This window comes from Ascidiella aspersa, chromosome 9 (assembly GCF_963924565.1).
Source record: "Ascidiella aspersa chromosome 9, kaAscAspe10.2, whole genome shotgun sequence".
NCBI lineage: Eukaryota > Metazoa > Chordata > Ascidiacea > Phlebobranchia > Ascidiidae > Ascidiella > Ascidiella aspersa.
The window spans coordinates 26,287,355-26,311,093 of NC_139455.1; the positions used below are offsets into that span (position 1 = coordinate 26,287,355).

The 23,739-nt window shown below is 34.4% G+C and overlaps 2 protein-coding genes across 2 annotated transcripts; one reads left to right on the forward strand and one right to left on the reverse strand.

Moving 5' to 3' along the window:
- Window positions 1-133: 133 nt before the first annotated feature.
- Window positions 134-6,913, forward strand: LOC146134696 (mitochondrial-processing peptidase subunit alpha-like). Its single transcript, XM_083396419.1, has 10 exons — window positions 134-277; window positions 876-1,096; window positions 1,685-1,847; window positions 2,385-2,580; window positions 3,121-3,304; window positions 3,814-3,989; window positions 4,424-4,542; window positions 5,143-5,296; window positions 5,886-6,030; window positions 6,424-6,913. Exons 1-10 carry the CDS (start codon window positions 228-230, stop codon window positions 6,594-6,596), a joined length of 1,581 nt encoding a protein of 526 aa, XP_083252545.1. The 5' UTR covers window positions 134-227; the 3' UTR covers window positions 6,597-6,913.
- LOC146134697 (uncharacterized) lies at window positions 6,614-23,202 on the reverse strand. The gene is made up of 30 exons (XM_083396418.1): window positions 23,040-23,202; window positions 22,103-22,302; window positions 21,485-21,565; window positions 21,206-21,327; window positions 20,743-20,881; window positions 20,076-20,172; window positions 19,914-20,019; window positions 19,387-19,552; window positions 18,863-19,018; window positions 18,482-18,619; window positions 17,994-18,111; window positions 17,595-17,675; window positions 17,303-17,471; window positions 16,618-16,739; window positions 16,124-16,239; window positions 15,690-15,790; window positions 15,386-15,433; window positions 14,658-14,811; window positions 14,235-14,357; window positions 13,843-13,963; window positions 13,257-13,442; window positions 12,736-12,877; window positions 12,128-12,276; window positions 11,546-11,737; window positions 10,802-10,975; window positions 10,234-10,319; window positions 9,478-9,635; window positions 8,983-9,154; window positions 8,723-8,881; window positions 6,614-8,365 (listed from the first exon to the last, which is right to left on the reverse strand). Exons 1-30 carry the CDS (start codon window positions 23,188-23,190, stop codon window positions 8,105-8,107), a joined length of 4,188 nt encoding a protein of 1,395 aa, XP_083252544.1. The 5' UTR covers window positions 23,191-23,202; the 3' UTR covers window positions 6,614-8,104.
- Window positions 23,203-23,739: the final 537 nt, after the last annotated feature.

The window sequence follows — 23,739 nt, forward strand, 5'->3', positions numbered from 1 at the left end:
TTTCCAATAAAATAAAAGCAAATATAAAAAGATATAAGATTTTTTATTGTGGTACGCGGTAGTTTAATTTTTTTATAAACTTCTTGTGTATTTCGACATGTTACCTCATTTTATGTGGTATGCGTCACAACAACAAACATGTGTTGCCAAAAAAATTGACGTTAAACTGAATATTTTGTTCCTTAACAATATAAAGTGATTTATTTTGGTTATATGAAGGAAACAAGATGTCAAAAGCAATCTTTAGAACACTGAACTATGCTCGAAGAAGTGGAAAGTACGTAATAAAATAAAAATTACATTTAACTTAATATTTTAATGCTTATAGTGTTAATGTTCTCGGTAAAACAGACCAACTTTGCGTTTTTATCCGAATGAATTGCATATTTTCTACCTTTGACCGAACAAAATTACTTCTTTAGAAATTAGTTTGTATTTCACCCAGTATTGTATTGAGTTGACTTAATTTACTGTAATTTGAACTTGAGTCATTCACGCAAATGACTTCACTAATATTAAGGTGCCTTAATTAAATTAATTTGCGTAAATTGTGTTGATTTTAGTTGTGTGACTTGGATTTGAATAGCTTTGGCAATGCTGGTACGTATCAAAAAGTACTCGACTTGCTCTAATTATAACTTGACTGGGACTTGTTAGTTATTTAAAAAGACTTGATTTGGACTTGAGTTTGTTTTAAAACTTACAAGGAACTTAAGTCATTGTAAAATAACTTGTTTAGAGTACTAATTTCACCTTAACCTAATATGTTTGGTCTAAAACTTTAAGAAATCTATGTAACATTAATATCCACATATGCTTCTGTTTGTACAACTTTGTTTAAATGTCAAATAATCATTTTGATGTTCACTTCACAGACTTAAGTTGAGCACATCTTCAGTGAAGCTTGATTCCAAGGAAAGTGGTGAAAGTTTGGCGGAAGAGTTCACGACCCCACTTTCGAAGCCGTTAAAAACATCTCCGTCACCAATTTATGCTCCGACTGGAAGCGAAACATTTCGAACAATTACAACTAAACTTGACGACGGACTGACTGTGACCTCACAACCAAAGTTCGGAACATTTTGTACTGTTGGAAGTAAGGAATGTGAAATAAAGAAGCGATATTTCAGTTGAAACAGCACTTGTGTGAAGCGCTTCCTACTTTTCAGTTAAAATTTTCAGTTTGTGCAGTAGAACTTATAGTGTTTTCTAAACTTTAACACTTGAAATATATTTTATTCATAATGTTTTTAGAAAGGTCTTTTGTAAGAAATGTTATTTAAAAGTTTAAGCATTGGTTGACAAAAACCTTTTGCTAAATTCAAACTACTTAACCAGGTGTGTGCTCACAAATTTCTTTGACAAATTTCGGGTGTGCACCTCCCACAGAATGCAGACTCACTAATGGTCATTGAAACGCATGCTTAAAGTAGAATTTTGGATCAAGTATCTAGTTCAAACTTTTTTATTGAGTAAAGAAACCACTACTGTACTTTTATATGGAAAACTTTTGTAATAAAAGTATATGGCATGTTTGGGATAATAATACTGATTCTGTTAAACAAAAATATTTCATGCAAATTATGTAAGTTTTGATGCTTTCAGAATGTGATGTAATTAATTTATTTTGTAACATTATTTTAATAATATCAATAACACAGTCTGTAAAACATTTGTTTTTTAGTTTTAATAAATGCTGGATCTCGTCATGAGGTTGATTATCCAAGCGGAACAAGTCACTTTCTTGAACGAATGGCATTTTCCGGCTCACAAATCCATAAAACCCGAGATGACATTATGCAAGTCATCGAACGACTCGGCGGAATTTGTGATTGCCAATCCTCAAGGTAAAAAACGATTCTGATGAAAACCCGAGTTTTACTGTAAATTGTTTTATTTTATTGAACTTTTACAGTATTTTCCAAAGTTATTTTTATAGGTTTCTGTACAAACAGTTCATTTTTGTTTGCACTGCATTAACATTTTGGTGACTGAAGAAAACATATACATACAGAGAGTTAAATACCACTATAGGAGGGGATTTAAAACTGGGATATGTCAAAGAAATATTAGGGCTACGCAAACAAGTTCATTTTACAGCTTTTTTGTAACAATGATTTAAAAAAAATTATCGCTAACAAAACATTTTAAGCTTACTCAGATTTTAATATATGTTTCTGCCATATTTAATGTTTTGTTTTGACACAGTCTTGTCACCCTTGTAATTATTGTCTGATTGTGACAAACAAGCTTTTATATTTTCCCGGGACAGTACTGGCGATTTTTATTACTGTGCATGCGCCAATAAACCTAAGTTGACTTTACAACCTTAAAAACACATTTCTATGAACAATCCCAAATGTTTCAATTTTCAAATATCTTAGAGATTCAACGATTTATGCGGCAAGCATCGACCGCACAAAACTCGAGCAGCTAATGGAACTGCTCGGAGACGTCGTATTCCAGCCATTGTTACAAGACAATGAGTTTGAATTTGCGCAAAACACGATCAACTTTGAGCTGGAAATGTTGGGGAAAAAACCTGACCCGGAACCAATGATGACGGAACTCATACATGAGGTTTCAAAATTAAATTGTTGATTTACAATAACCTTTCTTGTCTTATTAGTTTGAAATCCACAGACAATTATGTTACAATAATTTATCTAAAAATATTTTGCTTTTTAAAATCAACATTTAAAGTATATCAAACTAACTTTGAGGTGTAATTCTTATGCTTCTTGCCAGGCTAAACTTGGATACAGTTTGTATTGTTTAAATGTAGTTTAACTATTTCAACATTGTTGCATGAAACTCCAACTTTGTTTATAAACATATTTTTTATTTGTTTTTCACTTGCAAAATATATATCATTAAAAAAAAGGTTTGGTTTGAATAATACTACAACCTTTACCAATATGGTAATAAATATAAAGCCATGTTAATGTTATTTACTTCTGTTGATATTTATTTTGTTGCATTGTGAAAAATTTGAGATAAACTAAACATAAAAAATGAAAAAAAGGTTGAAAACATACAACTTCCAGCTGTTTACATCAAAAAAATGAAAAATCATCACTTACTTCAGTTATAGCTAATTATGTTTTATTTGACGTCCAGGCTGCTTTCCGAGGCAACACAGTCGGACTGCCGAGATATTCACAACCAGAGAACCTTCACTTGATTGACAAGTCAGTTTTACAGAAGTTTCTGCGAAGTTATTACCGACCGTCGCGAATGGTCGTGGCTGGAGTTGGGGTGGACCACGATCATCTATGCAAGCTGTCAGAAAAATATGTGTCAAGTAAGTGGAGGAAAAGAGTCGTTCTCAACGAATGAATATTTATAAAGTTTCACAATGTGCCAGGTGTTCTCAAACTCTTATTTGGATTTCATCTGTTTAATCAGATTTTAATGAAACTATGAAAGTCTATGTAAAAAAGTAATTTTCTTATTATTTTAAATGAAACATATGTACACACATGTGTGTTAACAACTGAGATCTAGCCCTGCTGAAGCTGCTTTGTGACCAACGATTGCGGCTTACATATCAGTGTATTTTAAATATATTAATTTAAATGTTTAAATAATTATTTCTACTTTGATGAAAAAATCCCAAACTGTTAGGATCTGCCATTTCCTTAAAGAACCAGGAAAGAGTTTGAGATCCATTGCACTAAGCAAAGTTGAAAAAGATGTCTTTCATAATGTTTTGTTGATAAAAATAGCTTCGTTTTTCTCCCCAAAATTTTACAATATTATTTATGACAGCATGAAGGAAATTAACCAGTAATTATTTTTTAACGTTTCTAGATTTTGCCAAATCTCCGTCGTGGGGTTTGGATGGTCCTGTCCTCCAGGATGATTCGGTTGCGCAATACACGGGAGGTGATGTCAGAGTCGAGAAGAACTTTGACCTCACCTTGAGCGTCGTTCCGATGCCAGAACTCGCTCACATCTCGATCGGACTCCAGGGAGTCAGCTTCACTGTGGGTAGTTTCTATCTTTCAAAATAAGCTGTGATTTATTGTACTAGCTGGGAATTCAAACTTGGGATTTGAAGCACTGTTGCATGAAACCTTGGTTTTGTTAAGCTAGGTTTATCAGCAGTGCTTTTAATAGTGACTTAATGCTAATAAAGCAAAATATTGGTTTGGTTGTAAAGTTACAATTTGGCGAGTCAAATTTTTTTTAATTTAGGGTTTTAAAGCTGTTTTATGGTATAATACCCAGTTAAAAAAAATGATCAACCAGCATTGGTTGTTAATCCTGACTTTCTTTTTTGAGTTTTACTCATCACTGTAATTACTAAATAGTGAAAGGTTTAAAAAATATGTTTTAAAGCTTCTTTATTATCAAATCGATAAACCTTATTTGATTCCAGTATAAATGCAGCTGAGGTTAAAGTTTGTTTGATTTGCAGCACGATGATTTTGTGCCGTACGCGGTGTTGAACATGTTGATGGGCGGGGGTGGGTCGTTCTCCGCTGGTGGACCGGGGAAAGGGATGTTCTCAAGACTTTACCTTAACGTACTAAACCGGTGAGTGGGACCTAGTGTTGCGCGGGATAAACTATTTAAATTATACCATTATTACTCACCTTCAGTTAAAAGTCATGATTATTATAGTTTGTGCTAAACAAGAAGTTCAAACTTAAAAACTAGATTTATTTTCAGCTTTTTTTTCATTAGATTAAAATTAAAATTACAGCATTTCAGTTTTTGAAAATTTAATTAGAATTACCCAATTCTTGAAAACTACAATTTAAACTAGACTATAAAACCCATTAAACCTGGCTAATGTGTCCTGAATTTATAAGGTTCGCATGATGATGTACCATTACTTCGGTTTATAACTTCGTTTACAAGAGGAGTTATTATTTATTGATATAGATAGAGCGGTACACGTAAAAACTGAATAAATGATTTTCTATTGCTGTCACGGTTTCAAAAAAGAGATCGATGTTTAACAAAAATAAAACCCAGGTATGCCTATTGAAATAACCTTGGTTTGTTTGCTTAAGCCTTGAAGGATCTTTAGCATTTCAGCCACCGGCAAATGTTTCTCTTATAGATGGTCGTTTACAAGGATGTAGATTATTTTCTATCTATCGATAAGTTTAACGGTACTTTCCCCCACAGACACCACTGGATGTACGCGGCGACCGCTTATCACCATAGTTACGAGGATGGGGGGTTCTTCTGCATTCAGGGGAGTTCCCATCCGACCCAGCTGCGGGATTGTGTGCACGTCATCACCCAGGAGTTCGCAAGACTCACCCAGGGAACCGAACAGGTGGGGTTAGGGGGTTATACAGGGTTGGCACCAAGTCTTTGAGTTAATTTTGTGTAGCTTAACTTGCGGGTTTCAAAACTCAAAAGTGACGAAGTAAACAAAAAAATTCTTTGTCATTGCGTCAATCACGGTATTTGTACGTTTTTTTATTTTATGCAGAAAGTGTCAACCGATTCAACTTTTAGGTTTTTAAAACCTGTAGGCTTTCTTTAAAAAATATTTGCATTTATTGTATGAAAATGTGCAACAACCCTGGATATAAACGGCCCAGAAGGCCATCGGGAAGTCTTACCAAATCAGTTTCTTTTAGCTTAGCCTTTACTCGCCAATCGTGGTGGCGTTTAGAAAGGCAGCCGATTTACTAATACAACTTTTTCGTAATTGTTGGCCAGCACTACTAGCACCACAGTGTGCAGGGATGTCCGTAAATATCGCAGCCGACAAAAATCGATGCCAGATTAATTTAGCATTTTAGCCATTATTTGTAAACAGAGCGTTTTCCACCTTAATTTATTTAGAAACATATTCACAATTATAACCTAGGTAAGTTTTTTGCGCAATGCAAAATAATTTAACTCACTTCCTCCAGGTCGAGTTGGATCGAGCGAAGAAGCAGTTGAAGTCGATGCTGATGATGAACCTCGAGGCTCGACCAATCATATTCGAGGACATCGGGAGGCAGATTCTCGCCACTGGAGTGCGCAAATCCCCGCAGGAACTTTGTGATTTGATCGGTGAGATGATTTCCAAATTCGAATGTATTTTGGTTTCATGTTTAAATAAATAAAGGATTTTTTTTGTAACGGGTTTTCTTAATAATTACCAATTACAATAAAAATCTTCAATAATAATAAAAAAAAACGAACCGTCATTAGTAATTATTTAAGTTGCTGGCGAGACGTTTTAAAGTCTTTTTTTATTGTTTTCATTACTTTTGTTTTGAACTGTCAAAGGTTAGGTACAGTATGTTATTTTTACTCACATTTTTTTGCCAACTTTTTAAAACGATTCCCAAACAACATTGGTTACAATAAATATCGAGAAAAACACAAAACGTTTGCAATTTTTCAATAAAAAAAACGTAATAATTGTGCTAACCTTCAATAAAGCCACATTTTTTTCTACAGATCGTGTCAATAATGACGACATCGTGCGCATATCACGCCACCTAGTGTCAAGCAAGCCCGCCCTGGCCGGCCTCGGGAACCTGAGGAACCTTCCTGGCCACGCCGAGGTCCAGGCCGCCCTTCAGAGGCCAGATGGAAAGCTGGCCAAAAAGTTCCGGCTCTTCGGTAACTGAGCTCAGCTTGACGCGCAAATAATTTGGATGAAAGACGTAATAAGAATATCAAAGCCCATACAGAAGTAGGTATCATCTTGAACGTTTCGAATAACTCTTCATTTTCAACATAGTGAGAAGTTAAAAATGATACCAACCTCTATGGGCTTTAATATTCTTATTACGTCTTACTACAACCTCCAACCATTATGCTCCAAAACTTGAATGTTGTTGTGAAGAAATGTGATGAAGTTGATAATATTCCTTCTTTTTTTGGTTGTTTAATCGCATTCGTCAATAAACTGACTTCAGGCCACCTGTGAGTTGCAGCGATCAGATATTGTTCCGTGCTTTTTTTGGTTTGTTTAAACAATAAATGCGACTTCAGGCCATTCGTGAATACGAGTGGTGAGATATCAAAGTCTTATGTTGATGTGTAAAAGCATTTATTGAAAACACAGGGTTAAGTGAATTCATATCTTTCAGTCGAACGAAACAACATACAACAACGTAATGTTATAACAACCACAGTGTAATATGTAACTTAATTGTCAAACGCTTACGAGTAACCCACAATGTTGCTCTTACCATTACAGATATACATAACCGAGCCGAGTAATGTTGGCGCCATTATTCTCAGGAATCGTAAACTTTATGTGCTCTGAAGATTGCATTTTCGAAAGTCATTTTAAAATAGCTTCAGTCCAAGTTTGAATTGATCGTGGCTCTGGTGGAGCCCTTGTACCATCTAACACAGGCTGACCTAAGGACAACTGCAATGTCAAGGCCCATGAGTTCGCAACTGACCTTTGACTTTATGTCATAGAATACTTACGCAACTAAATGGGTAACAAAATATTGTACACTGGAATGAGCAAGGTAACAATTTCGCTGAAGAGAATAAGAATTACAATCGCAAATGAAGTGCAATAAAGTTGTATGAGTCCCGATTGCATTCCAATGCCTGCCGCCAAATATCTTGAGCATAGAATGTTTGCCCTAAACCACGGTAGTGACATAATTTGGCGTAAAATATTGCCGGCCTACTGAATTTAGAAAGAAAAATAGCGGTTTTAGGCGTACATATTTGCCCTGTTCGGCGAAGGATTGAAACGATTTTTTTAAGAATCTTTGGCGGCCACAAATTATGGAATGCAGTCGAGGTATACATTACAATGGTTGAAAGGCGGTAGGTAAAGTAAATTAACTACTATCTTGGAACAGTTTTTAAACTCGGAATAAAATAAACGTCGGGTTTGCTAGGATCGGCAGAATTTTTCAAAATGACGTCATAAAATAAATGATCAACATATGTGAAACTGAAAAAGAGACTAAATACATTTCGAGGACTAATAATCAACTGGGTCTTCTTGGACCCTCTAGAACTAGTCCACATACTCCAGTTTAAAAACACTTTCTTAGAAAGATCACTTTCCGAATCTAAACCATCGGTAACTTAACAGTCAAACAACTCACAAACGTTAAGCTTGAAAGTAAGGATATCAGTCTGCTCTGATCAAAGTATGGCGTCACATCCGTCCCGTGACGTCATACCCCATGTATGCCTCCCTCACATCCGCCCGATGACGTCGGTCTAGTTCGTCGCACCGATTGCGCAATACTTGGCGCGCTTCTCCCCTTCGAAGCAAGGTTTCGGCGAGCGAAGGGCGCCCTCTCGCGACCTCGCCTGCCACCGCCACCCGGCCGCAAGAGGGCGTGCCACCACCGACGACCTTGACTTTGCGAGGCGCGGTTTGGTCACGTGGGCTGGAAACGACGCTGTTGTCAGCCTAGAGAGGAAATTAAGTTTTAATGCAGTTTTTAACTTGGACTGAGCGCTTTGATTGAGCTAGTTCATTTTAGTTTTGGTTCATACATTTAGAAGCTGGAACCTGTTCGAACAGAATTTAATTTTACGGAAGTGATTATGTGTCTTTGGTAGCATTTTAGTGGGCCGAAATTAGAAATAAGTCTCTTGGACAATTCCTTAAAGTCGGAATCCACTAAAATCAAAATAAATCACTAAAGTAATCCGAAGGTGGAAGAGTTTGTCGCACAAAATCATATTAGAGTTATAAAACCAGTAGAAAAAATCTAAATATTTTCGTTTGAACATTGTCTTTAAAAAAAGATTAGATAAAAAACACCTGCTGTGGGATTGTGACGTCACGATGCCACCACTTGGCGTGTGCGAGAGCCTGGGAATATTTGTCGCTCAACTTCCGGATCTCAACCACCAAATGCTTCCGGTTTGCCCCCTCGCACTTGAAACTCGACCCCCTCATCCATGATGACGTCACGGCAACCTAAAGTGACCCGGGGTTAAGTGGTGACGTCACAGTGAAATTAAATACAGAAAAGGTAAAAAAAATTGAAAGGAAAAAAATTAAACTGCTTTATTCCGAACCTCGTTCCTGGGAAGTGACGTCACTTGTAGCGAATCGAGCTTGACGTGACTTCCTTTAACACCAGGTCGGGGGATTTCCCCAAGTTGCTCCACGTTTAGTTGTTCCAGAACTTTCTGATCGCGATATATCGAGAATGACGTCATCAGTTGAAGGCTCGCTAGAAGGAGGGTTCTGGGGGGAGAGAGAGAGGGGTTAGTTGGGGATTGTACAATCCTGAGAAATTCTATATTTCGCCCGCGATGGTCAGGATTACAACTATCCGGCCCTTCATTAAAAGTTTATGAATTTTGACCCATAAAATTAAAGTTTTGATAAATATTAAAATAAAAATAAAAAAACAATCAAACACAATTTATGCGAATCTACTGGAATTAAAAAGAACACCATGTAAAGCACAAACTGTCAAGGCAGGGGAAATTTGCTTTAATAAAAGTTAGGTAATCAACAAAATAAGCAAAAGTTGAAAAATCGCCGCAAACCAAGAAACTTCGAACCTGTTCAACAAAGTTTTGCAGAAAACCAAAAGCTCCCTGACGTTGACAATTCCAATGTGACGTAAGAATCGACGTATTGTTGGTTGGCGCCAGAGTTTGGAAGTTGTGACGTCACTGGTTCGCACTTGGACCTCGGGGGTGTGGTAAAAGATGGAAAGCTGCGGATAAATTGCGAATCATTAATACCAGGGAAAATATAAATTACTAATGGATTGCAATAATACACCGGGTGTATTTGGAAAGACTTTTTGGCCTAAGAAGAATTGCAAGAATATTTCTAGTCTGGTCTTGTTTGCGCTACAATACTGATTGGGTCTGATGTAGGTAACAGATTTACCGAAAGCACTAAGCGTGCTATTAACAGTAAGAAGTAATCGTTGGCCAGTACTTTTTTTCAGCAGGGCTAGATCACATATACTCGTGTGAATTTCCTGACCCAAAAGAACTTGTAGAGTCAATTGCATCGCGGCCGCCACTTGAAATAATTGTTGTTTAGAGTGGCGCGAATAACAAAGCACGTTTTAATAATATAGTTTTAAATGCAGGTTAGCAAAGGATTAATTACTAATCGTATCATATAAAGCGCGTTTCACGTATATTTAACGAAACGAAACACATAAAATGCAAGTTATTAAAGGTTTACTGATCGTATCTTAGAAAAACGTATATATTATAACGTATTTGCCACCAAGAACAACTACAACTCTCGACTGTCGTGCTTTCAATAAGGCGTTAAACCTTTAATTTTAAACTTACCAGGTCGATCAAGTTGCACAAGGTCGTTTGGTCGAGAGGGAGCATTAGCGCCACCGCGTGGAGGCATTCAACGCTCTGACAGAGTTCTGAGAGAAAATAATGTTTTTTATAATTTTATAAAATCTATTCATTCGACTTGATTTATTTTTAAGTTTCAGTTTGGGAGGTGAATATTTAATTCCATATCCAAGCATCCAATGTTTCGTGAAAATATTTTCGAGGTCAAACGTAAATAAACATATAACTGAAAACAATAAGTATTTTTTTAGTCTAATCATGCGAATTCTAAACTACAACATTTTCTATCGCCAGAGTTCTTTGAAACATATTAAATGATAAATAAAGCCAAAATATTAAGTAAATTTTTCCTCAACGCCCTTATATTGACACAGTTTGATTCGATTCTTTTGCATATTTGACCATATCTGTCATCGCGGTAATAACAAATCTCAAATATATTCCAAGACGTTTAAAGAAAAATTTCAACTTTTTAAACATCCAAGTTGAATATATTTTAAAGATTCATAGACATATAAAACTAACGATTATTTGATTTCTATGTACGAACCGTGCAATCCGATGAGAGCTTGGTGGCAGGGAAGCAACAAACCGTCCTGGTTCCAATGAGGGAAAATAATCATCTCGTCAGCTCGTTGTGACGTCATAGTAGAAGTGGGGGGCAAGGTCAGGGGGTCAATCGACTGGAGGTCAAACCCCATGAGAGCAAGGAGTTCAGTGGTGCCTGAACCAGTGTGAAAATAAAATTCAGATAAATAAATAAATACATTGAGAGGAAGCATCATTTATTTTGGAAAATAATCATTATTTGCAACTTTTAGTTCAAAAATAGTGAAAAGATAAAAAAAAACACTTGTATAGGTGGAACACTGCCTGGATCAGTGTAGAAATAAAACCACTAAAAATGGTGTCACGACCAAAGTGTTAAGAATAGCGCCTGATTGTCACAAATAACAATAAAAAATAAAATTATAAAAGATTTCTAGGTAACAAGGAAGTCAGTATTTTTTAAGTTTTGTGATAAATAAAGGCATAAATAAATTAGGAAACTCAACAAAACTTAAAAAATACATTGGAAGCAAAAAACTAAAATATGAACATCACTTAATCCCTAATAGTTTTTAGTTTACACATGAGAGGTAAAACCAGTGACCCCCTAACCATAATAACCCCTAAAGTTTTTTTGGTTGGGAAATTAAAAGGTGTTTTCTTGCTTAAGAAACACTGATATTTAAAAAAAATACTTTCGACCCCCAAATCTCGTCTATTTACCCCCTAATTACCCCTCGCCCACCTCCAACCCCCTTCACAGTGCGGGGAATAACCAGCAGAGGGCGGTCCGCGTTCTCGTCATGCATCAGTCGTTCCGTCCCCTCCTCGACCAACCCAAGCATGAAGCTGATGACGTCACTGTCACATGACACGCAACCACTCAAGCGTGACAAGCAGATTTGTAGCCGCTCGAGACGTTCCGCATCGCTGGGCACTTAGCAAAGGTTGTTTTTTAAAAAAAATGTTGTACATAAGATTGTGTCGGTTGTTTAAAACCTTGTTCATAATTTGAGAATGTTAATTTTTTATGTCCGATAATTTCGGATCGGAACCAATACCCGATACCAAGTGATAGTATCGCTACTCGACCGATATAAATTACCTTCAGCATACGACGCAGCAATTCAACGGTAATTTTTTTTGATTGTTCGAAGTAAGTCTATCAAACACAATAACCTCTCAAGGCTAAACGAAATTTTGGGATAATAACCTTTGTCAGGCGAACGTCAAATAAACAAAATGCCACCACACTTTGAATAAAACCTAGCCTGGCCTAACCACTACTAACACAAAAGATGACGAACAAGTAGCTATGACGTCACACCTGCGTCGACGAGTGACGTAGTAGCAAGAAAGGGGAATTCCAGGTGGTTCAACTTGTCTTGCCACTGAACCCTTCGGATTTCACCCAAGTCGATTGTTACGTCACACCCAAGCTCCGCGAAGGCGTTCCACAGAAAATATTCGGGATATCTGGGGAGGGATGACGTCATAATTAGCAATGAGGACCCTTGGCGTAGGAGTCGTTAGTTTGTGAAACGTAAGGGATACTAGTTTTAACCTTAAATCTTAAAACAAAACTTAAAAAATAACTTGATTGTAATGAGAATATTAAAGCTCTAAAAAGTAAGAAGGATAAAGTGATCAAATGGAACCTGGGCTGTATTTTACATTAGGCAATTAAGTTTCTGGGAAAACGCGCTTTTTATAGAGCAGGGTGGTCGAAAGTAGGTATGTCTATAATAAAATCGGATCGGAACAAATATCAGTGGTTCATAGTCTGGTGTGTAATTCGCCAAATACACGCAAATATTGTGGCGAGAAGCTAAGATCAGCAAAAGACAAACGCAATTGCTGTCCGAGCATCTTTTTCTCAGCCAATTACTTTTGCTTTATATTTGAATTAGTTTGTTTAATGCAGTTTTATTTCACCTTTCCTTAGTGGCCATTTTGGCTTCGAAGAGAGATTTTGAAACTTTGCAGGAATTTTGAAGATTCTTGTAAAAGTGGAACAAGAACTTCTCGAGGACACAATCAGGAACCGACCACCTCATGTAGACCACGCATCTCGCGCCTTAAACAATGAGCATTGTGTACAACAAACGGCACAATAAAAACGGGTAAATAATAGGCGGCAATTAAAATTGTTCACTCATTTTTTACAAAAAAAAAATGTTAAAATCATATTTTATTGGCGAACTTTTACAACATCTTTAGTGTCTTAAAATGGGATAAATATGGAGCTTTTATTAATTGAGCATTGTAAACAATTATAAAAAAGTTCAAATTAATAAGGTTAGAAGCCTTCTAATAAAAAAAAATTGGGAAAAATGCAAATCCTTAATACGGTAAGCATATATTTTAAATAACACGTTTTAGATTAAAAAACCTTTTGAGATTGCAATCAAAAGGGCGCGAACGGTTTACGAATGGCCAGCCATTAAACAACTCACCTGCTGAAATGAGCGAGTTTGGGAGTTTTGGGTCGAACTCATTATTCGAGTGACCGGATACCAGGACCAACAACTTCAAACTGCTACTCTGCAGACCTTGTAAATCATGCGAAGTTACAAGGTAGCTGGAGGCCGGGAAAGGGGGAACCACCGTGGGAAAGTTGTTGGGGGCAAAAGCCAGGTTTCCTGCGAGAATAATGTTGTAGGTTTGGCTGGCATTTTGAAGTGAGTTGAAAGATTAACTGATGATGATACAAGTTCGTGTTGAAACGTTTTCATTTCAAAGAGTCGATTTATTCGACCTATCTGGCTTTGAATTCATTTATAAAATTTAGAGACTTTCCAAAGACAATTAATAGTTTTTTAGCCCTTAGATTAAACTGAGTTGGAATGTTATTGGGAAAACAAAAGAGTATAAACTTCATGGTCAAGACAAAAAGAAATAGTTTTTGTTTAAAAACTGCAATTTATAAAAACAACTTTTTAGAAATAATAATAATTGGGCGATATTCTTCTCAGTTTACTTTAAAAAACTACAAACGTCGGGTTTTAAAACTTTATACTGTGACTTGAAGGTGTTGATTACCTTTGCTTAAGTCAGCGAAGGTAGCAACGTGCATAACCGTGGATCGACTAAATTCCTCCAGAAATGATTTCTTCGTAGCAAGTTTACCGGTGATGGGCTCGACGTTAAGATATTTGGCAACCTGGAACATAAATCAGCCGAAATAAGAAAAACACATCCGTGTTATTTCATAAGTTTAAACAAAATTTATTTTAATAATTGTTTGTTTTGAGCCTAATAATGACGTCATTCGGTATAGGATCGGCGATATTTACAAAATATCGATTATCGGAATGAAATACAAAGTACCGCAAATCCATCTTTAGGACATTGGGATTTCAAGTTATGAACACTATTGCTGCATATAGCATTGCGTGGTGCCGAGAATCAACGTTTTCGACATAAGTTTTTACCTTGTCACACTCATGTCTTGCAGTGTTGAGAGGTTGTCTATTATTCCACACATTCCCATCGTACATGAAAGATCCCACCAGCTCCGGGCATCCGAACACACAAGATCGTAGTGGAAAGTTCGACTGTGGGTAAATAATTTGACGTTATTTTTTTTGTCAAATACATTGACTTAAAATTGAAAAGTCTACAATTGACTTAAAGCAAACAATCATTTAACTGACTATAAACTGAAGCTATTTTTGCAAATTACCTACCTAAACTGGACAAATTTGAAAAGGACATCCCAGCCAAATAACTCCCTATATTTATACAGTACATCTTAGACGTGGTCATTTTTCTATTCATTAAACACAGGATAATTTTGTACGTTTATCCCCATAATGTTTCGGCTTACCAACGCTCAATCTCTTTAAACTTTGAACCTGTTTATGCGGAGTGATATAACGTGGTGACTTAAGGGTGGTAGCACCACTCGCAGTTGACGTAATAAGCCCGCTTAATTCCTTCTTGATTCCAACTTTGTCCAAAGCTTCAAGGTCGCTTTCTCCACTGAAGCATTCCTTTAGAATCTCGTCCCTAAAGTTAATAAGGCGAATAAAAACAAGAAAAGTTATCATTTAAATAACCAGGAATAACCAGACTTTTTAACAAAGAGAAGGATTGCAGCAATCTCTCTTTTTACATGATTTTCATTAAACGGGTGAAATGAATTACCTATTTAATAAAAACACTAGATATATTTGTAAAATTGTTTTTTTTTATTTATTTTTCATTAATAACGGTATTTTAAGCCCTTTAGTGCCGGTTGGACCTCTCGGGGTTCATCCGATGTAGTTTGTCGACCCCTGATTTAAAGACGTTTGTTTATTTTAAACGTAAACATATTTAAACAAGCGCCCGCCAATTTCTCACATGGCTCATGGCAGAGTTTTGGATTTGTGCATTTTTTAACAAAACCTCGTTAAATATATCCCAGCATCACTATCATTGGGCTAATTTATTTTTTTAATTTAGGTAAGCAGTTGATTTTACAATTTTTAAGCTTCCATTGGTTTAAATTGCCCATATTACGCACATTAGTTCGCAAATATACCTGAAATATCTAGCATCGGAATAAACTACCAAGTACCGAACACTCAAAGTCACAAACCTCGTAGTTGATCGGGAACTTCGGAATTTCGCTGAATACGTTTGTTCACTTTAAAAAAACAAAGTTTTAGATAAAAACGATAAACAGTTTGCAATTCAAATTCAAGAAAGTTTTTAACTTTTATTTTTTTATTTACCGAAATTTTATTAGCAAATTTTGATTTTAGACTAAAACTGATTTTCATAATGTATGTTTTATGTCCAGCCGCTTTTGCACTGGCTAACAATAGCAACTTCGCGCCATAGATCGCATTGTGATCAATTTAGATTATATTTACACAATAACTCTATATTATGTATATTACCTTTTCCTTATGATGGCGTGTATGCAGGGGGTCTGGAGAATACTTATGTTTGCACCAAAGTAACTTTCATCAGCTGGGTTTGGGAGAAGATCGAATGGAATCTAGGGAGAGATGGATCCAATGTAAGCCTACTACATATAGAGGTGCAAGCAGATTTGTACAGTGTACACACAGAATAAGCAGACACGAACAAAAGTCAGGCAGAGAGACACACAAACAAAATGTACAGACACAAACAAACAAACAAATAAACAGCAGATCGTTGTACAACTGTCCCAGTGTCACTTTACATATTTTTGTACAAAATGATAAGTCTTACTTTAACAGAACAAACCAGTTTAACAGTTAAAATTATATCCAACTAGTTGCTGATTAAAAAATAAATATAGTGATTAAAAACATTCAAGACATAAAAGTCTTAATGGTTTACAAACCATTTGCAGGAACCCCTCTGCAACGATGTAGACACATGAAGTTAATTCACTCCATTCAAAATTGAGAGGTTTTAGCAAAACGTTGAACAACTCCTTGAGAATTGCATCCAAAGAAGCTGCATAAAATACAACTTAAATTTATTGCTAAAAATTATGCTTCTACAGGTATTTTGAATAGGAGCCTATACTAGGCCAACTGGTATAGTGGTAACAATGCTGATACTATGCCAAATTAATATTGGATTTCCAGCCAATCAACGAAGAACCTTCTTCCCAAAAGGTTTTTGTTTTAAATGGTAAGTTAAAAACTGTAGGTCACCAAACTTCCGTCATTTTGCACCGGATCACGATAATTTTTGTCCAAAATATCGGAAATCGGTGTCGGAATGAAATGTCAAGTATCGGGCAGCCCTGGTTGGAACCCTTCTATACAGATTGACTTTCCATAACATTACTTTATTATGGACAAGTATGCAACATTTCGTCATGCCTACCATTGTCTCCTGATTCATTGGGCTCATTAGTTATAACTTCTTTCTTCTTATTTGCTGAATAATCCCCTTTTTCATAGTTGGTCATTTCAGCAGAAACTTTCGTCGACGTGGATGGCAACAATCTAAAAAATATTAGTTTTCAGGGCTATTTTGGTTTAATTAAAATTAAAATACATTCAATTTAAAAATGTATCATTATATATGGAAAAATATATTAAATTTAGTCGAGTTTTCAAAATAATTTGTTTTTTTCTTAAATTTTCAAATGAATATAGTAAGTTAATAATAAATTGCAAAGCCAAAAAGGTCGAGTAGATCGACATCATCTTGATTAAGACGTTTCGATAGGAGCTTGTATCATCTTCAGTTAATGTAACTGGCTTTGCAATTTATTATTAAGCTACATTACCGATCCGTGCATAGTGTACCCAAATATAGTAAGTATTCGTGGAATGACATTTTAAATATATCACACGTTAAACATGGGAAACAGTAAAATATTTCTAATATTCATGTTTATCGTCCAACGTTAGACAGAGGATACTTTCCATGCTTTGGTATTTTAACTAAATTATGTTAACCAAAATACAAGGTAGGTGTAGAAACAACAATGTGATATTTAATGACAGTTAGTGTTACAAAGTAATTCACGAATTTACAGCCTTTAGGGGTTGAATTTAAATACCTTTTTTCCGTATTGTAAACTATTGATAACTTGTCGTATGTGTCCGGTCCTTTATGGATAATATCCACGATATTCTTAATTCGTTCAATTGTTTTCTTTCCATTAATTACATACTCAGACACAAGATGGCTGACAACATTGCCCTGGTGTGACAATTGGATCAAAATATCTAAACATTAAACAAACATCCAAAGTTAATGTCAGAAAGGCAATAATAACATCAAGAGGCTGACTACGACAAAAAAATGATTAAAAAATCAATTAGTATTTAAACTTAGATATAAAGATATACCTTCTTCACAAATAGTGAAATAAATTCCTATTTCTTCAGAGTTCAGGTTTAATGACATTTCTTCGTTAAGGGGAATGTTATCTGGAAAATAAAATTATACCCAATTTAAAGCTATTTAGCAAAATTTTTCTTAACATGTCGAATTATATCAATTTGGAACCAACGCTATGAAGCCGAACATCACCAAGCACAAAATAGTAATAGTTTACGCCTCAATATTCTCTTTTAATTTAGTTGGTTCTTGCTTATCTTTCTAGAATATATTTTTATATGGCTTTTTTTCCAAATATTTAATTAAAGTGGGCATTTCGTAATAATAAACCAAAAAATTAAAATAATTATCTTTAGTTAATTTAGTAATAAGTGTTGGTATTGCACCAGCCAGTTATGTGTAAATACCTGGTAAAGCTTGAGGTAAAAAGTCAATTCTTTCGGATACTTTTGCAAAATTATACCGACTCATCCATTCTGCAACATAAATTGCTGACTCATGCTGGTGTAAACGATACAAAATTACCTGGAAACACAAGAAGACATTGTAGTGTTTATAAACTCTCGTTTATCTATAGTTTGCTTTCAGCCAGTTTGTACCAATATGATTGCAATCGCGTGGGTCTGTTGCTAATTTAGTACAATACAGCCAAAATATGATTTTTGTGCTCACCCAAACACACACAGATATCGCACTTCAAAAGTGAATGAATTGTTTCTGTGTTTAGTTTTATGCACCGGAATAAACTTTCGTTTGGTGTTTTGCAAAATTGTTTTAATGCATAATATGTTTCGCGGCTCAAACAGTTTAAAAACACTTAGGCATCGTAACCTTTGCAAATTATACTTAAAAGGTTATTCAAAAATAAGTTACGTAAATTACAAAGTGGTTGAACCTGTACAGCTTTGCATTGCTTTATTAAGCTTTCATCCTCAAAAGGTGGAATTTCAACTTCCTGTTCATATAATTTTGTGATTCTCTTGTAAATTAAAGATATTGAACCAAGTAGAAAGGAAAGTGCTGAATTTAGTTCCTAAAATAAAATCCAAAATTAAAAGTGGCATAATTACAAAAAGAAGGGAAAAATGATGTATCAAAATTTAGGTTAGAGTAATTTGTAAATTGGCCTAGACATTAGAAAATAAATAAATGTAGTTAGAACAAAAAAGGTAAATATGTTGTTTGCTTTATTTGCCATAAGCACAAATAAGCAAACTGTCGAACTAAAAGCAACTGTGTGAACCAAAGTTGGGCGATACTTGATAAAATTTTCTACCTTCTCAGATGTTGAGTGTTGTGAACTCATCGCTACATTTAACTTCATTTCGTCGATTAATTCTTCAACTTTTGTCTTTTGTGCCAACGCGAGAGCTTTCTCAAACGAATATATTGCCTGGGTGTGACGACCTTCCTTCGAAAAACTTTCAGCAATCTAAAAAATTGACAAGAAACAAGTAAATATAGCACTAAGCTTATGGTAAGCTTAAAATTTTATTTAAACCCGTTAATGGTTCTTGAACTTCTAATAGCTACACACATAAAAACACTCCTTTCAGTAAAACAAGAAAAATGTATTTTGTTTTATTTGTGTTTTTCTAATACTTAAAGATGCTGTTTCTCATGGGTATAAACTGAAAATAAGTTATTTTGGCATTTACTGATTTATTCGACGTTTCGGCTACCTATAAAGGATGCCTTCATCAAGTGTAACGCACCACGTCCTCACCTGGATAGTTAGATAAACGTCTGTAAACAAATAAACACCAGAAAAACTTATTTTCAGTACAGGATTGATTAGACCTTAGATTGTGCTTGACATTCCAAATCAAAATCATCAGAGAATGTCCGAGCTAGTTTTGACGCAAGTTCGTATTGATTTCTTGCGCTTGATGCTAAATCTTGAGCTAAAAGAACATTTCCCCTTGATATCGCAACTTTAAATGATATCAGGTCATTCTGGGCGTTTCTGTAAAACATTAAAAAATACAATAAAAGCAGATTAGTCAGAGTTTTAAGTCGACTACGAGAATCTACCACAATTCGAATGGTGAAAAACAAACGATTCTGGTTGCACATTAATGATAAGATTAAACTAAATACAAAACATGAAAACCGAAAATCAGTTTGTTTGGATTCCGTGACCATCATTTCATTCAAATTCAAACTCTGACGATGTTCATAGCAGTGAAAAATATTTGTCTTAACATCTAAACAAACTTCGGTTTTCAAAGTTTCAAATTGGTTTAATTTTTGAAAGAGATTCGATTTTGCCAAAAAATAAAATTAAAAATGCACAAATATGGCAGAGAAAATAAAAATGTTAAAACCTTCCAAAGTTTTGTAGTTTTTGAATGAATACTTGGGCTTCCTCCATTTGATTTGTTTCAATTTGAAGTGAAATTATAATTTCACACGTTTGCAACTTTTCAACACCTGAAATAATTAGTGTGAAAATAACAAATTCAAAAGTTTAATGATTTTTAACTAACTTTTATCAGTTTCCATGTTGAAATATTGTTTGTAGTAGAACAACGACAACTGAAGGTTCCCAATGATTCGATAAACACTTCCTAAAAGATTGGAAATCTAGACAAAATATATTTTATAAATTAGTAATTTTTTCAGTTTACGGCAATATAAAGATTTATTAAAACAAAAAAATAAACAGAACAATTAGTTTTTCGTACTGTGCAAGGTGGTTAGTTGTTATAACATTGTAATGTCTCTCTCTGGGTTGATTCTTTAAATTAGTCTTTTAACATATTAAGCACACAACCTGGAAATAATCAACTAACAATACTGAATTGAAAACTAAGAATGACTTCATAAACCAAACGGTTGTTGTAAGATTACCAAAACATACATAAATAGAAGAAGGTAATAGTAATAGAAAAGGTTATAACATTTTTTGCATCATTTTATTCATAAACATAGCTGTTGGCTGCTTTGTTTTTACAATTAGACATATTTTGAAATTAAATTTACATTTTCTTGGATTGTAATATTGTTAGCCCGAAATTGCAAATAACAATGGTAATACAAAAGGGACAAAGCAGATATTTTTTAACATTAACTTTGAAACACTTGCGAAACCACATTAACAAAAAAATCCTGATTTTATAAAATGGTAAAGATTAAACTTGTGACATCACAAACCTGCTTTGTGAGGTCATTTTGCTTGTTGTCCATCTTTTCAAGCACCAACAAACCGTGTTTGATCGAATCTTTGTACAACTGAAGCTCTGAGTACGCAAAACTCAACTGGAAGTGGATTTCTATCTCTTCCTTCAAATACCTAAGAAAATATTCATGTTTATAAAGTTGCAAATAAAGGAAACCAATTTTATAAAAAGCTTGTAAATTATGTTTGGAACCATTTTTTGTTTTATTAAGGTAAAACAATTACTATCAAAAAAATGTGTGAAAATGTTTAATAAGACTTTGATCAAAAAAAAGATGAACAATATCCAAATTCCTTAAAAAAAATTTAATGTGTGTTAAAATGTTGTTTGTTTGTAAATTATATTTTTAATTGAAATAATTGGTAATTACACAGGTTGAGGTTTTTTGAATCTTGACAATATTACATTTTTGCACAGATAAATTTACCAAAAAATACCTATTTTCCTCATTACCACTTTGCATCAATTCATTGGACACCGATAAAATTTTTAAATACCCAGAGATGGCTTCTTCAAATAAACTTCTTCTCATAAGAACTCCACAATAATCTAATGTTACCTTTAAAACATAGACAGTTAACACTGTGTTAAGCATGCTAAAAAGAATAGAAAGTATCGTAAACTTTAAACATCCTAAAACATAAACTTTAAAAACCTTCCACCAATTAAAAGTCAACTAACACGTAAGTAACTAAGTAATATATATACTTAACTACCTTTTTTTCAAATTGCCAGTCACTGCAATGATGGTAACACATGTGTAGACATTTCTCAAAATGTTCAGCAGAAATCTCAGCCTGAAATAATGTTAATCTTAAAAATATCCAGCAACGCAAAAACTATTTTAACTGAAATTATGATTTGTTTATAGTGAAGGTTCTCAACCTTTTTTGGTCATGAACATTAGAACACCTAATGGCTTTTTACTGTCACTGCATATCTGCTTTAAAAATACATTTATATGTTTTTAATTTTGTTTTATTCAAGCTAAAAAATCAATCTAAAACCCGCGGTTTCATTAAAATAATTATCAAAACACGAAAAAACTACAAAAAAAACTTGCTAGCCGCAGATTTTTAAATTATACTTTTATTAAATTTTGCAAAGAGAGAATATAACCTATATGTGCCCCAAAAAGTATTACACTTAAATTAATTTGCTAAAGGCGGCATAAGACCTGAAAGCTCCTACATGCCGTAGGTTGAGAAAAACTATTGGTTTGTTAACGTCAGATTAAGAACCACTGGCTTAGCTTACGACGGCTGCAATAAAAATACAAAAATAAATCCTTGAAAAACCTTTGTGGTAAACAGATGTAAGAAACAACGACTTACATTGTCCAACTCTCTGTAGCAAGATGCAAGTTCAAAGTGAACCTTCATTATTGTAATGTTGCTCGTATCGAGAATGCCATCGTCGCTTTTCTTCACTAAATCCTGGATGTTGACGGCAGTTTCAAACACTTTGCTCGCTTCCAAGAAATATGAGTTGCGACGTAAATTGCATCCGAGCATGTACAAGAAGTTACAAACATCTACAAAAAAGTGAAAACTCGCACAAACCTGACTAGTGTTTTTACCAAATGTGCCATTAGCTTATTTTATTAGTGTGGAAAACAAAAAATGTAACTATTTAAAGTTAATTAGTGTGATAGATAATATGAGTGAGCATTTCATTATTTGTTGCTATAATTTGAAACTAAGTTTATTTACCAAACTTATGGCGTGACCCAATGACCATAAAACTAGTAACACAGAGATGTTACCTGTAAACACGCCTCTGCTAAATGATTCCATGGTCAAGCAGTGTATACTAAAGGATGGGCCATAAGCCAAAGAAAACTAACTGAATTTAATGGTAACTGGAACTGAACTGGAAATCACACCCAACTAAAATAATGTTAATAGACAGAAGTTATTATGCTGGACCGTTAGTATTGTGCAATGGACCTTAAGCTATTCCTGTAAGTTGACTGCCGTATCTGATGTTATTCAATAAAATCAGATACGGTTAATACCTTGCTGTGGCTAAGCTGTTGGAAGACTCAACCTCAACAAATGGAGTCGGATTCAATCCTAGCGTAACTAACCACCAGGAACATTATTTAACAAAAGTTATATTCCAGGTAATAACTATACCTAAATTATTTATTTAAAAGTTTTAGCTGTATCATGCTGTTAGTTTTGTTAATTTCATAAAAGAAAAAAACTTGTTTCTGTGCAGAAACATTACTGTTTACATTTTAATCTTAAACTATTAAGATAACGTTACCGTGTTTCAGAATTGTACTTGAAAGTTGCAAAAAGCCGCTGCATTCTTCAAAGATTTGTCGCTTAATTCGATCAACTTTATCATCGTTTTTCGTCTTTTTGCCAAATAAGTTTTGAAAATCCCATAAAAGTTGGCTTAAATTCTCCGCCATTACTGCACTCACATTTCGCTACGATTTTAAAGTTCATAAATATTTTTGCAAAATCCTTGCCGCAAAAAAATAATATTGATGATAAATAAAACGTTTAATGCTAAATGATTTACCGCAAAAATAAACTTTTGTTGCAAAGAAGCATTCTATGCTAAAATTCATTTATAGAAAGTGATCCATTTTTGAAACACTGAGTTAATCTTCTTCAGCAAGGCGAATTAAATTTTCCGAATTTAAAAAAATTAATTTTAATAAAAACGTTTTAAAAAAGGAAATTCTTTGGATTTTGACGTTTTATTAAACTTTAAATATTTCGCTAAAAAGGGAAATTCCCAAATATCACTCTGGTTACGTAAAACTTATTTGTAGCTGTTTTTTAATTTTAAACAAAATTGAAGAAATATTTTGGTAAAAGTCGAAGACAAATCCCCAACTTTTGCAATCCAGCGTGGTTTCTGTGCATTAACTTCGGAGTTTATTCTTTTTATGTGTATCACGACCAAGTTACTTTTCCGAAAGCGAAAATAATTACATGTGAATTAATTACAC

What these genes read in the sequence shown, in the direction of transcription:
- LOC146134696 (XM_083396419.1), top strand. Translation starts at nt 228, where the DNA reads ATGTCAAAAGCAATCTTTAGAACACTGAACTATGCTCGAAGAAGTGGA. An exon ending in TGACGGAACTCATACATGAG is followed by an intron (nt 2,581 to 3,120) that starts GTTTCAAAATTA and finishes TTTGACGTCCAG; the next exon opens with GCTGCTTTCCGAGGCAACAC. An exon ending in TCCAGGGAGTCAGCTTCACT is followed by an intron (nt 3,990 to 4,423) that starts GTGGGTAGTTTC and finishes TTTGATTTGCAG; the next exon opens with CACGATGATTTTGTGCCGTA.
- LOC146134697 (XM_083396418.1), bottom strand. Translation starts at nt 23,190, where the DNA reads ATGGCGGAGAATTTAAGCCAACTTTTATGGGATTTTCAAAACTTATTT. An exon ending in CTTCGCTGACTTAAGCAAAG is followed by an intron (nt 13,443 to 13,842) that starts GTAATCAACACC and finishes TTATTCTCGCAG; the next exon opens with GAAACCTGGCTTTTGCCCCC. An exon ending in AAAATGGCCACTAAGGAAAG is followed by an intron (nt 12,277 to 12,735) that starts GTGAAATAAAAC and finishes ATCCCTCCCCAG; the next exon opens with ATATCCCGAATATTTTCTGT.